This window comes from Triturus cristatus, chromosome 7, assembly GCF_964204655.1.
Source record: "Triturus cristatus chromosome 7, aTriCri1.1, whole genome shotgun sequence".
Classification (NCBI taxonomy): domain Eukaryota; kingdom Metazoa; phylum Chordata; class Amphibia; order Caudata; family Salamandridae; genus Triturus; species Triturus cristatus.
The window spans coordinates 925,706,455-925,723,487 of NC_140590.1; the positions used below are offsets into that span (position 1 = coordinate 925,706,455).

General features: G+C 40.9%; 1 protein-coding gene across 2 annotated transcripts in view; it reads left to right on the forward strand.

Annotated features, from left to right (window-relative positions):
- The window catches only part of KCNIP1 (potassium voltage-gated channel interacting protein 1), a 1,480,000-nt gene that overhangs the window by 1,415,426 nt on the left and 47,541 nt on the right, over nucleotides 1-17,033 (forward strand). For both annotated transcript variants that reach the window (XM_085617872.1, XM_085617871.1), the window contains one exon: nucleotides 5,207-5,277. In XM_085617872.1, coding sequence (XP_085473998.1) covers nucleotides 5,207-5,277 — 71 coding nt within the window. The remainder of the gene's footprint in view (nucleotides 1-5,206; nucleotides 5,278-17,033) is intronic.

Genomic DNA, 17,033 nt, shown 5'->3' on the forward strand with positions numbered 1-17,033 from the left:
ATGATTTCTCTAGAGTTGATCCAACTAGACATGACCCTCCTATTCTTCTAGGTCTTGGTGGTTCTGGTCCACCAGGTCAAATTTCTGTTCTTCCTGGTCCAGTTGCTGTTCTTCCTGAAAACACTGGTATTCCTTGAGATCCTGGGCCTGGTAAACCAGGTTCCGATGCCATCCTGATCCTCCTTCTTATCCTCCACCAGGTCTTGGTCCTCCTTTTGCTGGTCCTCCTGTTTATCCTGATCCTTCTGCTCCCTGTCCTCTGGCTTCTGGTCTTCAAACTCCATATGGCTGTTCTTCTCCTCCTGGTCCTCCTGCTTGTCTAGGTCCTTCATCCTCCAGGTCCTTTCCATCCTGGTGATCCTAGTTCTTGTCCTCCTGGCTATGGTCTTCTGGACCCTGGTCCCGCTAGCACAGATCTTCCGGCTGCGGGTCCTATTGTGGGAACCTGGCCCTCTTAGGCACCTGGTCCTCTTGGGCCTGCTGGTCCTGTTCCTTCTGGTCTTGTTTCTTCTACTGATTGTACTCTTCCTAGTGTTCTTTGTCCTCTGGCTCCTACTGGTCTTGATAATTTTCAACAGGTTTTCCTCATAGCCCTTGTCCTGCCCCTTCTGATTGTGGCCATCTTGATCAATCTGCTCTGGATCTTCCTATTAATATTGATTAAAGATAAAGAATTTCTTGAACTACAGGCCTTATATTTTATTATAGTAATCCTAACTTATGCACAATTGCACATATGAAGCAAGCAAACAGGAACTTCGTTTTACAGATATTTTATTTGTGCCCTTAACTATACATAAAGACTTAATTAGTTTGTAGTTGACAAGCTACATAAATCATTTACATCAATAAGTAAGCTCTATTTAGTTACAGATGAAGAATCTGATTAAATTAATCAAACTCATTTGTAGTTTCAGCTAGAAGAGATACTACAAAAGGCAGTGTTTTTGTTGTGCCCATTTAAATGACCAAACAGACTCAAAAATTGCCATAAAGGCATGTTGTTTCATTAGCACCCTGCACAGCTCATGCCACCTCAGCAGATCTTGACTGTGACGGCCATCCGAGTCTTTTTACCCAATACTTAGCCACAAGGCCATGCGAGTCCACTAGACACTGCTGACCACTGACTATCACGCAGTTGCTGTTGTGAATGGATCTGAGGCTTCAACACTCAGCGTCATCTCCTAGCAGATGTTATAGAGAGAAAAGCCATGGTAACTGCCAGAGAGATCTGACCTGGGAGAATGCTAGGCGTAACCAAGTATCTGTGAACCGTGGCCTAAAAGTAAAGAAGGCCCAGTGTTTGATTTTTTTCTGGGTGTGAAAAGCATGGTTACTGGACAGAGTGAGTGTGAAGAGAAGCACAACAATATTTGTTTATCTGTACAGGATGGTGGAATCACAAGGTACAGGAAAGAGTAGATACGTGTATGAATTTTAGAAAATATGGGAGATACAATATTCATATTGCTATGGCAGGGCAAGTTTTCTTGAAATTTTCTACCACTCCTTGGTGTTGTTTTGCTGCCTCATTCCCCGGTCGCTTGGCGGGAGTGGATAGAAGCTATGGGTTGCTCTCCTTTACAGAGCTGCTGGGCAGTAGTGGATCCCCATGCTGCCAGAGGAGTCGAGTGTGAATCCAGGCCATTTGCCTTCATGACTGTTGCTTTCACTACTGGCTTCTGACTTAGGCACTTCATTCTGCTTCTTACTGCTGCTGCTGCTCCTTGTTGTCTGCTGGCAGATGAATGTTAGACCTGGCATCCTTGTGGTGGTCTTCTTGCCTTCTCCCCTCCTGTATGCTGAAATCCGTTTTTGTTGGCATTGAAACGCTGTACACTTTTCCTCTGCTCGCCAGTGCTAAAGTGCATGTGCTCTCTCCTTTAAACATGGTAAAATTCGATAACACCCACTTAACACATTTAAACTACCTATAAATCCCTTGTAAATTGTTACTACACGTACCCAGGACCATTAAATTAAATTAAATGCTATTGGTGGACCTGCAGCCAGGCTAGCTTGAATCCAGTGGAAAAGTGAGCAAGGGACCCACGTCTGGGCATACCCTGCCAACTTAGGGCGAACAAAGCAAACACAAGGAGATGATGGACGGAGTGCTGAAACTTTTCAAACACTCACCCCCAGTCACAGACTGATTTGCATATAGCTGCGTCTGAACTGGGTGGGTTCCTTGCTCAGGATGCTTGTTTCCAGTCCAGGGAAGACATGGCTTGGCAGTTCGGGCTGGACTGTTCCCATGAGGTACATGGTCAAGACTGATTTGCATATAGCTGTGTCTGGACTGGGGTGGCAAAGTGAACTAAAGAATGATGATGGATTCAACCCAGATCTGTAATCAGAATGTAATTTAAAATCCTCCTTAATGGTAAAGTAGGATTTAACATTACAATTTCAAAAATGCTACTTTTAGAAAGTTGCTATTTTCCAGCCCTAAACTTTCTGAGCCCTTCAGAGAGTTTCCAGCTACCTGGGCCTTTTAATTGCTACCCCATCAGGAATGCAAATTGGGCCCAGACAGTGAACAAAAGGACCTTGTAGTCCTTTTAGTTTGGAGAGGGCCATCCTGCCACTTACATTTCAAAGGGCTGTTTCCAGCATGCTCACAAAGGAACTTGACACCAGCCTTTCATCACCCTAGACCTCTTGGTGCCAGGGCAGGGCACGGAAGGTATGTTCCAGAACAAGATTTAGCGGTGGCCTAGAAGTTTCCCCTATTTCACTTTAAAGGGTGGCACCTGCCATTTTCCCCAGCGGACTGCTCTGCTGCTTGAGGCCTGCCTTGTTCTTCAGAGGACTGTTGTGCTGCTACCAGAGGACTGCCCTGCTGCTAGAGGCTTCCCTTTTTCCCCAGAGGATTGCCCTGTGGCTTGAGGCCTGCTTTGTTCTTCAGAGGACTGCCCTGCTTCTTGAGGCTTGCCCTGCTTATTGAGGCTTGCCCTGCTCTCTGGGAAGAAAGACAGGACCTGTCCCATTCTACCAGGCTATCCTGATTGACTCCAAGGGTCAGCTGGCTGACCACCTGTTCTGCAAGCTCCAGAGGACTCCCTGAAAATGCCCAGCTGGCCTGTTACAACTGGAGCTGCCTGCATCTGAAACTGGATCTGCATGAGCCCCACATTGGCCTATGCTGCATTGAGTTCCTGCTCACCAGGTGGTGCCTCCCCAGGTTCTGGACCCGTGGCTGGCATCAGTTGAGTTCCTTCTGTGAAATCCTGCAGTTGTGAATTCTACACACTGCAATTTTAGAAAATAACTTTTTCAGGAAAACTAACCTGGTCCTTGTGTCCGGCCTGCACTCTATCACAGTCTGCAAGAACATGTGGCTTTGTCCGGTCTACACAACCAGATACCCACAGTTAGCAGTTTCGGCTTCATGACACTATTTGCACTTAAACATTGACATTGACTATCTCCTCTTCTACTGATTGTATTTTGTCATTTTAACCTTAATTCATATATTTAATATTAGTGCCAAGCTACCAAAGGGGTAATGATAGGATAATTTGGTGACTTTTGTAGTTCACCCTGATAAGGATTGTGGTTGTTGTTTGAGAAGGGTTTTCACCCTCCTCAATTAAAAGCTGAATTTCTTACAATGAAGTAATCAAGAATTGCATGAAGCAAGAAAGAATTTTTAAATATCCAAAGAGCCTGTTTTGGTGGTGACTGGGGGAAACAGAGGACAGTAGAAGAATAAAGCAGGTTTCCTGCAGTAGGATTTTTCCACCAAATTACTCTTAATTACTCAAGCTGGCGTAATTTTGCAGCAAGAGTAATGCATAATTACTGAGATTACTCCGATTACTCCAGTGTAATAAAATGTTTTCCCAGGCTGACTTATTTGTCCATGTTTGCCCATTTGGGGCCACCACCAGTGAGTCATTATTGCTGTCGAATGACTGATTTTGACATGTGGTTGTTGATTACTCTCTCACTGGTGGTCTCAGAAATGCCCAGGAGTGCTTGTGTCCCTCAATCACTCATTAACCATAGTGCCTCTTTATGTGTACGCAGCCTGCGCCCCCACCACCATGTATTTTTCAGACTTAATTGGTAGGGAAGGCTTCCATTGTGCCTGCTTCATTGTGTGTTGTGCAGACAGCAGGCATTTGAGAATCTGCAAGGCTCTTTTGTGATGAGTAGCCTTGCATAAAGGCAACTTCAGCTTCGACTTGAGATCCTTAGTTGTGTATTTTGTTAAAAAGCCATTATTCATTCCTTCTTGAGACTTTGATTATGGAGGAAGGAGAAGATACAAATCTCTGATGTTGGAGATTTATATTGGGATCTTATTTTTTCACAATAACGGCAAGAAAACTGAGATCAGGAAGGCTAATTTCTTCAAAATCGTGTCAGAACACAAAATCTAATCCTCTGGCGAATTAGGACCCGTCATTTGGGCACATTGAAAGGCTTAGGCTCGATTCCTAAAAACAGAGGAAAAAGCAGTTGCAGATACTGGAATCACAAATTCATCATAATACAAAAGTAAATAAATTCCAGAATGCATAGAATTGCTGGTCAATGTTTATTCTTATTCTGCGCCAGCTAAACCCATCTATGGTGGATTTACCCCCCTGACATTCATACACAGATACATTTACCGTGCATATGTTCTAAAACCCAGTCCGCTATGTGTAGCACCTACCAAACTCTAAAAACCAACATTGAAATTGTTTAGGAGTAATCCTATTATAAAATCAATTTCAGTGTCATAGCTTTCTGTATTTCCTGATCTTGATTTGCAGGTGTGTTTTAATCTCCCAGGGAACTGTGTAAAATATTCAGAATCCCTTCTCTGCCTAGAAAGAATCCTTTCTTCTATGTTTACTCTGCTTGAAAAATCAACTTAGTGATTTACAAAGTTTGTTGCTAAAGAAGAAGGAGGAGGACTCCGATAAGGTTGGCAAAACAATTAAAGTAAAGCACGGTCAGAATTCAGGCCAAGATGCCTTGTAACAGCAAGCCCCACCCTTAATGAATGCTGGGAATCCTTGCAATGTTCATGCCTCAGCGCTTATTCAGTGTTATTGGTGTTCAGACAGGCCAAAGTTACATAAGAAAACTGAAGGAAAAGGAGTAAAAAAAGAAAAGTGCTTCATAGTAGTACCTCTTTGTCTGCGCTAGTGTGTATGTTAAAAGCAGCCGTTTCCCAAACCTGTTGTGCATTTTTCTCTTTCAGATGCTAGCATGTATGCACATTACCTGTTCAATGCATTTGATACGGCACAGACTGGATCTGTCAAGTTTGAGGTAATTACTTTGCAACCTATAACATTTGGATTGTTTCATTTTCTGAGTATTTTGAATGGTTTCATTCTGCTTATAAGTCAAATTCATATATTTTGTGAGAAAAAAATCCTTTTGTTATGAAAGGCTTCCATTCCTGACGTGGCAACAGTGGGGAAAATGAATTCTAGCCTGCTCTGGGGAGGGGCAGATTATTTTGAGGGTCATACTCGAAAAGTGATAACGGGGATGTTCTTCTCTTCCAGATTTAGGGTGACCTCTCCAGCTTATTTGTTTGCTATTTGATGTCACTCAAACCAACTCGATGAAAAACATCCTTATTCACTACAGATCTTGTATAATTTGATAAATTACTGCATGTCTGACAGCTCTACAGCGAAAGACAGTGGAGGGGACGTTAAGTGTACTTGTCCTACTAAAATTACAATAACTCCCACATGAGCACAGTTGCTGCTCTGAGAAGAAGACACTGTCCGCTATAATTCATATTTTAGAAAAGATGAAGGCAGTTGAAAGCTGAATAAAGTAGGGATCAATTTCTCTTCCCATGTAGTATCTTTGCAATGCCCTCTTCGGTGCTCAGGACGGCCCCCAGTGGACGTGTGCTAAGGACGCCTGGGAGAATTCGCGCAGCACCGAAGGGGTTAATTACTTTCATTTAAAGTGTATGGCAGGGCACAGGTCCTACAAAAAGAAGTGAGGGACTAACCAAGTTAGGCAGTGTGCAGGTGACATCATGGCATGTGGCATCGCAGCACGTGGCATCACAACCCATGAACTCACAGGAAGTGACATTACAAGAAGTGACATCATGTCTTAAAATCTCATAAATGTTTAGCAGGTATATCTTAAGTACATGTAAGTGTATAACAATATTTAACACATTAGATTTTGGGTCGGAGTAGCGCCAAGAAAGTGACTCAACTCTGATGCAAAATCTTGGTGTCAACTTATACATTTATTTTTAAAACTCTGCCATAAAGAAATTGGAAACAAAGAGAAACGTGGCAGTAAATCTGTTCTGCTTAATTGGTTGTAAAGTCTGCATTTTAAGATATCTTATGGGGTTAAGACAATAGATCGTTGTGTGCCTAGTAAAATAACATGTCAGGAAGTAATAATGGTGATAAGATAACTGGAGGTTTAAGCACTTGCTGGAGAGATCTGTGTTTTGTCTTGCCCCAGTTTTGATTCGAAGGAGCATAGAGGGCTCATATGTCTCCTGCAAAGCACACCATGTGACAGACAGATGACAGATTCTTATATTATGTCAATGTGTGAGTTACTGCTTTTAACACAGAGATCCTTTTGTTATTTGCAGTTTACAAATTGAAATCTTTCTAATATAGCACAGTGAGCTATGATGGAAATGTGACTCCTACACCTTGTAACCCTAACTGTCTTATGTAACACTCCCTGTACTTTGATTTGCACACATATGATTTATTGCCTGGTGTGTGACACATATGGTTTATATACAGGGACTGAACAGAGTCAAAAGCATGCCACCTTTTAAGTACCTGTGAAGTAATACCAAGCTGTGAGCCTTTGTTTTCCCTTCATTGCATTTGCAGAGATGTGTGAAGCTCCAGATAGCTCTCAGCCAGGATACCCAATCAAAAGGAGGCCAGATGGCCCCTTAACTTCGCCTTTATTTTGGGCTCAGCTAGAATTTAAAATATCAAAGACCTCTCACCTGCATGATGTGGCTCTGAATTAAAGGAGGCAACATCAGTGTCTGAAAATGACACTGAGAGGAGTTCAGCATATTTCTGTGAGGCCCAACTTCTTGGCGGGGGAGATAAAGTCCACCCTGTGAAAAGACTGGGTAGATGCTGTCCACCCGCGTGTGTCCCCGACTTGTGTCCTGGATATGGTTCATAGGAGAACTTCCTGACTATATATCATGAAACATGACAGATTTTAGAGCCAATTCTATGTTTGCAACCTTAAATTAATATTGAGGTGAACGTGCCTGTCAGAAGGTAAAATAATCTCCGTAGAGCACTTTTCTGTTTTGTATTTTTGCAAACCCTCTTCCCAGAATTTTGAAACTAAAATCCATCTGATTCATCCTGGAAAGTTTATTTGCCAGCAATTATTTTGTTGAGTTCCTCTCCCTTTAATTAGCAAAACTACATATGGCACACAGTATTGTGAATGTGCAGATTAGTGGTGACGGCACGGTGCCTGTACTGGTAATTCACAGCTCTCCGCTGGGACACTGCGTGACATTGGAACATGCACGCTCTTGGGAATGGTCTCGATAAATATTGTGTTTGAGAACTGGCCCTGTCATAATGAATTGTTATTGTACATGAAAGAATGCAACTCCTTGATTGACTAGATTGTATTAATTTGTAATAATGCCTCAGGCTGGTCCATGAGCTCACAGCACGTATGTCAGGTGCCGAGATGCTTTGGGCAGTTGACGAAACTTTGAACAATAATTCCAGATAACCGCCAATGTTTTATAGTGTATTGGGAACTTTTAATCACATTCACACTTTTGATTTATGTCAGCACACTCTGAAAAAATCCTATTTTTGTCATAGATTATACAACAGTACATGCATTTTAATGAAATTGGCATGCTAAAACAACAAATGCATTATATATAAAGGAAATGATTAAAAGTAAAGCATTGTGTCAAACATTTACTCTTACAGATTTCTAGCCAAGGATTAGGTAGGGTTGCTAGCAAGGGTCTTGCCTGAAAATAAAACTTGGGTAAAAAACGTTACATTTTCTAGGCATTCTTTGTGGAGTGCTCAAAAAACCATGGTCTTTTTGCGGAGGCTGACCTATCACAAGGATTTTTGGGTTTTCCCTAATAGAAAATAATGGCGCCTCTAACTTAATAACACCCTAAACCATCTAGCCCAGATCACACTGAGGGGCAAATTTACTAACATTTCACACAACCCAGCACAGTTTGCTCTTCTGCGTTGCGGGAAAGGGAAAGAGAGAGAGCAGAACTGTGGCACATTTACAAATATATGGCACAGATCTGCTCTTTCCTAGTGCTAGCACACTTGTAGCTGCCGAGCACCAATGCAGACACCCTTGCATCATGTTGCAACGGGGACTGCATTGTGATCAGGGTAATGTTTGTCCACAAAACACTATACGCTGAGGCTATGTGTGCTGCAGAATGCTACACACTTGCAAAGAGCAAAAAAAGAGGCGAAATGAAGATATTTCTTCTTGTCATGCTAGCCTCGGGTAGGTGCATATTTTTGGTGCAAGCCCATGTTAAATTCTTTGTAAATATGGGTTTATATTCAAATACATGAGTGGATGCACAGAACCACTCATGCTTCACCCATGAACCACCTACACGATGCAAGGTAAGGCAACCTTGTGTTACTTTTCTTTTTTACAAAGCCACTCAAAGCCATACAAATTGGGATTATGAAGAGGAAGGAGTCAGACCTAGACCCCAGGCTCCCAACCTATCTCCCTGTTTCTAGAATATGTAACAGTTCTTTCAGCACCTTCAGACATATGGTTTAATTTTGCTCTATATGGATATGAAGATATAAACGAGTAGCTAGAGCACGGGATTCTGCTCATCACTTACCCACCACCATGAATCCCTAATACAGGTCAATGGATCTTAGATGTCAGATGAGACGTAAAAGTTACATCTTATTCAAAAATCATTATCAATTATCATTATTTTAGTTCAGTCAATAACGAGAGTTAAATTGAGTTAAAGGGTTTTATTTTTGAACATTTTTGTCATTCATTCATTTATTGTATAGTATTTTCCTCCAAGTTTCATCATTAAAGGTTAACAAAATCATTCAATCAATTTTTAGTACTAAGGTAAGTCAAAACAGTAAATCAAAATAAAGCATCTATTTCATAAAAGTAACAAGCGTTTTCCATAAAGAAACCTCCCTATTCTAAGCTAAGTCAAAATAAATGAGAGAAGGATTAAAGGTGTCAGTTCAGATACCCATGAAGAGTTCTGATCAGAGAATCAAGCATAAGCATAAGCTGGAAAGTATTCTCAGGTGAAGTAATAGATTATGCAATAACTGAGACTTCTCATAAAGAGATCCAGAAAACTCAGTACAGAGTCTCCTCTCAAAAAGTTGAAAGAAAATATGAATCAGTTAAAATGCAACTAGATTGACTTCAATACGCCAGAAAGATAGCGAGATAAAAAATAAGCACACTGTGGGAGTGGCTCAGAACTGAAGAAACAATAATGCAGGTCTCACTTGGTTTAAATTCATGGTCTTCAAGAGTGGAAGTATATATTTAAAACACAAATAATTGTATTTTGAGCAGACCATGACTATGTGCAATTTATCATTAATGGAAACATTATCACAATCACACACAGGCAGCCTAGAGTCCTTAAAACAACCATGATTAAAATGCACAGCCGCGGGAATAAATTAAGCCTGAAGATAGCCCGCAATCGTCGCTAGTGATGGGGCATGTCCAAGGTAAGGTATGACTAAAACCCACTTACAGTTTTCACTAAAAGTGCATGACATGCTAAAAGCTTGTTCTGAGCTGAAGGTTCCCAATCTGCAGTCATATCTCCGAATGCTTCTTTGGCCCATCTTTTATCGGTTTGAACAATGCCACTAGGATCTTGATAATGTTCTGGTCTCCCTAAACTTTTTATTGTCTATTGTCTAGGAGACATAAGTCAGCCAAGGGATCAGAGAAACGTTATCCAGGTTCATGGAATCTTGCTTGATCAACCTGTTGAGGCCTAGCTTCTCCTTACACCAGACTGAGAGTTAAAGCAACAGAGGGCAGAGCCGAATAAAGTCGATCACATGTCCCATACCCAACTCTTCATGAACAACCTCAGAAGGTGTACTTTGTGGGACCCCTATTAGGCCCCTGAGAATTTGTTTTCTGCCACTTGGATCGGAGTAAGTGACCCATATCTCCAAATGCCACACCAATAGCTAGCTATTGGGATGAACTTGGCCTTGAATATATCCAGGGCTGTTTTTATGTGAGTGCTTTCCAGTCACTGGGAAAAGTCTCCAATACTAAACATGGCCCTGTTGAAAGCCGCCAAGTTATGATTTATTAAAGTTTGCCAGCTGAGACCAGAGTCTAATTGAACATCGAAATAACAAAACATGTCTAATATGGTGACCATCCACTACGAATTTCATGGTCTTTGTCTTGGGCGGGCCAAATTTCATCACCTGTGATTTAGAAAAATTAGTGGACAGGTCAGTGCTGTTGATAAAATCAATAAATAAGTCTAAAAGTTTCTGTAACCCCCTAGCAGTCTGAGCAATTAAAACTGTGTTGTCTGCATAAAGCAGAGCAGGGATCATGCGGCCACCAACCATAGGGGCATCACGGCGAGGGTCTGTAAGAACTGATTCAAATTGATTATTATAGAGAATAAATAAAATGGTGCAAGTATGCAACCCTGGCAAACTTCTTGCTTTAATTTAAAGTGCCGTGCGCATTCACCATTGGGGTCCTATCTGATAGAAGCATAGAGGTCCCTGTGCAAATCGTGCAAAAAGTATACTGGGGTGGGTTCTATGTCCATTTGAGCCGCCATGGACCACAGTTAGGAGCGGTTAACTCTATCAAAGGCTAAGCTGAGGTCCATGAAGGCCTAACTAGTCTAGGAACACGTACTAATATAAAACACATGTTTTCTATGTTGCATTATTAATATTCTTTCTTCTTTTTGTTGACCAATAAGATTTAATAAGATTTCAGCACACTCCTAGGCCCAGGTCTACTCCCCATCTTCTCACCAGACTACAATTTTCTTTTAACCATGTGTTCTTGAATGTGGCGGCACCTCCTTTATTGTTTTCGAAAACGTCTTTCCATGAATCATCATCCTTGTCGTCTACATCTTTTGTGGTGTGAACGTCTCTATCAGTGGTCTAATACAACAAAATGTCTATTAATTAACCAATAAACAGTAGCTTCTGAAATTTCAACGTCTGCAGCAAAGAGAAGAAAAACAACTTGCACAGCTGTCGTTTAAAGTGAAAAACAAGCATTTTAGTATTAATGGGACTTCACTTTAAAACATAGCATCTTTAGTCATGTCAATTTGTGCTATATTTCTAGGTTACAGGCTTAAAGGTATTACGGTATGATTGCCTACTACAATTTCTTCATTAAATACACTTCAGTTTTAAATGTAAATTCAGCACATGGCATTTTTAATAAAGCATTTTGTGGAATAATTAAATTTGAATTAGCAGTCTCACCCACCCCCCCCCCCCCCCCTTGAAGGTTGATAAAACATCATAATTTCTTCACAAATGAATCATTAAAGTACATTTTCACTCTCTGTTGAGCCTTTGTTTTCCCTTTTGTGTTTTCCTAGTTCTCGCAGTTTCTTGCATACGCTATTCTTTTTCTCTTCCAATACTAATTCTCTTCTGAATTCTCTGTTTCTTTCTCTATTCTTTCCTCTGTTTAGATAGCATCTAACTATTTTATATACAGAGTATAAACTATCAAACAAACACCAAGAATAATTACAGGTTTCAAAAATGACTCTAAAACTCCTCCTCCTACTGTCGTAAACCAGTTACTAATAGCAGAAGCATATTTTGTGAGTATGCTGTTTGTCAAATACTAGTTTGGGTGACCAACGTTCTACCGAATCAGGAACCAGCAGTGTGAGAGGATGTTCCAGCCCTATGCTCTCACATCTCTCAATACTGACACCGTCTACTGCAACAGCTTTAAGGCAGCCGGGCAATCCTGCAGCAACCGGCTCAAGAGTAGTTGAAAAATATCCCAAGGTCTTTGTGAATCTCCATGCATCTGAGTAAGCACTGCAAGAGTAAAGCCCTCCCTCTCACTGTAAAATAATGTGAACGTCTTTTTGTAATCAGGCATCCCTAGTGCCAGGGCCCAACAGAGACTTTCTCTTAGTGCTAGGAAAGCTTTCAAGCAATCCTTGTCCCATGGAAGTGGATCAGGCACATCTTAGGGCATCAGCCTCTGTAAATGGTTGTCTACTATGGAAAAGTTTTGTATCCACTGTCCACAGTAGCCAACCATTCTCAGGAACATTCTAACTTCTCAGTGAGTTTTTGGCAGATATATAGTCAAAATCATTTCCACTCTGTCATGTGACACCTTTCTCGTTCCCTTCTCAATTATGAGTTTCAAATGCTGGACTTCTTTTTAATAATTTTACAGTTTGTGTGGACACTCTTTATTTCCATTCTCAGCCAATTGATTCATGAAGGCAATTGTATCCGGTTTTCCATGTATTTTATGCCACATTTGGTCATCAAGTTACTGTACGATAACTGAGTTTTAAGGCATCTGCAGAGTTTCAAGATCGTTTTCCAAGATCTGATTAAAGATTGATGGTCTCTCTGTATACCGTTGTAGAACTCGGTACCACTCCAAAACTCTATCTCTAAACATAAATGAGAACAAGTACTAGCCGTCCTCATGCAATGGAATAGAGAAGAAAGGCTGACAGGGATCAACAACTGTAAACCATGGGAGGCTCCTCCACTATGGCGGAGGAGCGTTGCCCCACTTCTTTCTCGCAGTGTGAGAAGCCAAAACATAAAATAGTGATACCTTTTAGTTATTGCCATTTTATGCTTGCTTTGTGGGTGGGCAGGGCAACATTTTGATTGGCTTAGGGAAGGGAGCCTGGCTGCCTGCTTCCTGTTCCTGTCGAGGCAGGAGAGCTGGAGCCATAAAGACATGGGACATGGCGGAAAGGTAGGTTTTAAATTTTCTTTTTCACATTCTGACCCCCCGTGCCAACCCCCCACCCACGAGCCATGCCGACTGCTACTGCTGTAAACCATTCTGCTGTGCAAGGAATATGGAAAAGTATTGTTGCTGGATTTGATACCACAGGACAACACGGTGTTTTCCATTGGATTTCTGTGAACCCAATATAGGCAAATTGCAAGGGCTTCCACCAATCTCTTTTAATATTCTCTGTCAGCATTTTCTCAATCGCGGTTGTTATTCCTGCAACTGTCTCTGGCATCAAATTATAAGGTGGCATGCTTGGAAGAATTACATTTGTTTTTTACTGTAATTCAGATAGGTCCTACACCTTTCTGGGTTTACTGTATCCTTCAAATCGGAGGTAAATCTTCTACAGTTCTCAGTGGGTACAATCCTACAGCTGTTCCTTGTCGGGCCATTTTAAATTCAACATCTTCATCATGCATTTGGAATTCAACACCATCCGGTGGGCAGTGAATAGTGCAATTTGCTGTAGCAACTTTACTAGTGCTACAGTTGCTACAGCCATTGTTGAACTGAGTACAATTCAGATTGAGAGACTATTTCCAGCACTTCAGATTGCACTTGCACCAGTTCAAGTGGCACATACTGTAATAACTCCATGTGTTACTGCTTCGATTGTGACTGTTCCTGTACCAGTGCCGCAAGTTGTGACAGCACAGACATTGGCAAGGCCAGTTGTGACTGCCCCAATAAATATTGTCCCAAAATCTTGAGGCTTAAGGAGCTGTAGGAAAAGTAGCTGCAACTGGGTTCATCCCAACATGGCAGAATTCACAAATTGTTGCCTGAAGACCATCACAAAATGTTCGATCATTGAGAGAAGGAAGCAGGATTGTCTTTATGATACCTATTGTACAGTAAGAGACAGGATAGTTTGATGATGGGATTTTTCCCCCACGGTTTGAAGAGTCTTCAGAAACTAAGAGAGTGGAGAGATCAGAGAGTCTACCTGCTAGTAGTATCACTATCAGTATTTGTTGTAGGGGCCACATATTGGTAGTGGACGAGACGCCAATAAAGCATCCAGGATATCATCCCCTGAATCACTATCAGTGTCTGTTTTCCTTGCAGCTTCTTCCTCATTTCCCTGTTTCTGATTTTTTTTTAACCTTTTCTGTGGTTATAACAGGATACATTCTAGCTCCCTCGATTATAAATGTTCTCCACCTTTGCTGTCCTTCATTCCATTTTGTGTCTGCACCATTCCACACAGCTTTCTTCTGATATTTCTCCTTCTCTTTAGCATGAGCTGCTCTTTCACAAGCATTTAATACTTCATATTGTATGGGTCTATGAGGTGGTTTCATCTCATATAATTTCTCCCTCAAAAGTTCAATAACCTTTAAATTGAATGTACCATATTGTGGAAATTTTAATGGACCCTCATTTTCAGTGATCTGGTGAAGCCATAAACATGTATGTAATCCTACATTTGTCATCATGTAACCCTCCTGTGGTGCCTCTTCACCTTCCCTTACTGGAACTCTTACATTACCCCTCACCAAACCTCAGAGGGTTTTAAAACATTTCATATTTGCAATAATTTAACGGTAAACGTGCAGTGAACAAATTCAATTTCAATGTTTTGATTCTGTTCTTAATTCCATATACATCAATCTCTTTCACCAATCCTGTTACCGATTTAATGCTTGAAGACTCGTCAACCAATCTCAAAACACAGCATTTTCACAACAACCGGACTATGCCAGCGCAGCACTCTATGCTGTCATCAACCAATAGAAGCACGAATGTACACCAACTAACCAATCTCAGTGCAGCCCCCTAAACGTATTTTCTCACTTCTCGCAGCGGTTCACCCTCCTTTACGATTTTCTTGTACACAAATTCACAAATCTAAGCAAGTGTAATAAACAAATAACTTTGTCTCCTTCACTAAAGACAATCAAAGTACTTTAATCCTGCAAGAATCAATCGAAGATAAGGTTTTAACACCCTCCCACTTCTCTACAATTAGTCACACACACACAAATGAAGTCTCGACCGGCTGGAAATCCCTCTAACTGATGTAGATTTCTCTTTGCTCAATAGGCTCCACGAATACCAATTAATATTACTACAATCACCACAACATTAAACTCCCTATCTCAATTGTGAAATGTAATGGCACCTCACAAATCTACACCACAAATCTTAGCAGACAAATATCAAAACAACTTCAACTCTTTATTTATCTATCCTAGAATCTTAGACTACCTTGAGTCTGTTAACCACTTCAACTGCTCAACAATTAATGCATACACCATGTATTCTCAAGCACAATAAGACAAAATTTCAACAAAGACAATAGCGACGCATGACCCTATTGATACTCACATCTTCACTCATGCAATCGCCTTCGAAACAGCAACTCCGTCAATATTCCAGTTTGGGCTTAAGGAAATGGGTATTTCTAAACTAAGGCACATTTTTACAGTTCTTGTCTTGTGACATGAACCGTACTCTGCTACCAACTGCTGGAGCACGGGCTCCACTCATCACTTACTCATCACCATGAATCCCACATACAGGATGATGGATTTTTGTTGTCAACTGAGACGTAAAAGTTACATTTAAATATAAATCATTATCAATTTTCATTATTTTAGTTCAGTCAATAAAGAGAGTTAAGTGGAGTTAAAGGGTTTTATTTTTAAATCTTTTTGTTACTCATTCTTTTAATGAAGTATTATTCTCCAAGTTTCATCATTTAAGGTTCACAAAATCAATAACCTTTCTGTGATAAGGTTAGTTGATTCAGTACATCAAAATAAAGCATTAATTTAATAAATGGAACAAGTGTGTGGCATAAAGAAACTTCCCTATTCTAAGCTAAGTCAAGATAAATGTGAGAGGATTAAAGGTGTCATTTCAGATACTCATGAGGAGTTCCGATGTGAGAATCGAGCATAAGCATATAGCTTTAGCAGAATAAGCTGGAAAGTATTCTCAGCTCAAGTAATAGGAGAATAAGAAATAACTAAGACTTCTCGTAAAGTGATGTCCAGAAAACTCAGTATAGAGTCTGCTCTCAGAGAGTTAGGAAAAGGGACATACACCAACTGCTGCAAATCGGGAGTCCTACAGAAAGTGTCTGCCTGACTAGTCTAAGAAAATGCGCTAATAAAAAGACACATTTTCTGTGTTGCAACAGCAATATTTTTTCTTCTACTTGTTGACCAATAAGATTTCAGCCCACTCCTGGGAACAGGTCTCCTCCCCATCTCTTCACCAAAGAACAATTGTCTTTTAGCCAGGTGTCCCTAAATGTTGTGGCTCCTCCTTTCTTGTTTTCAAAAATGTCTTCCTATGAATCATCCTACCCGTGGTCTACATCTTTTGTGGTGTGAACCTCACTATCAGTCATCTAATACAGCAAATGTCTTTTCATATGTGTTTTCATGTGAAGTTATAGACAACAAGAGCGAGACATTTGTACAACCAACATGGAAAACTCAATCTAATGATACCTGCCTCATCCACAGCTTGATTTGTTTATGGCCTCTCAGGAGCGAATCTTCTCTTAATAATTCCCATGGATCGGGTGTGCAGGAAGAGTAAAATACATCATGTGGGAATCAAACAGTATATACCCTTTTGCCCCTTGCCACCTCTAGTCCCACCCTTCCCAAGTCATAGTAGGAGCCAGATTTACTAAGGACTTGTGTAGTCCTTGCATGATGCACATCAATGCAAGTCCTTAAATGTGATTTACAGAGCCATGCCAGGTGCGATTTTTGCAGCCTTACATGACTTTGGCAGGGAATTTAATGCAACGCAACGGTTTAGCCTGCACTGTGTTACATTTCATTGTAGCAGACACTCCATGTGGAAGCATAGGCATTCCTATGCATCACCTAGGATTTTGATGCAATCTCAGATTTATTAAAGGCAGTAAACCTGGGATTGCACCAAAATAGTGCACCTACTATAGAGAGGCGCAACAAGGAGAAATACCCTTATTTATCCTTCTTATTTCCTCTTTCAATGTGTACTGCATT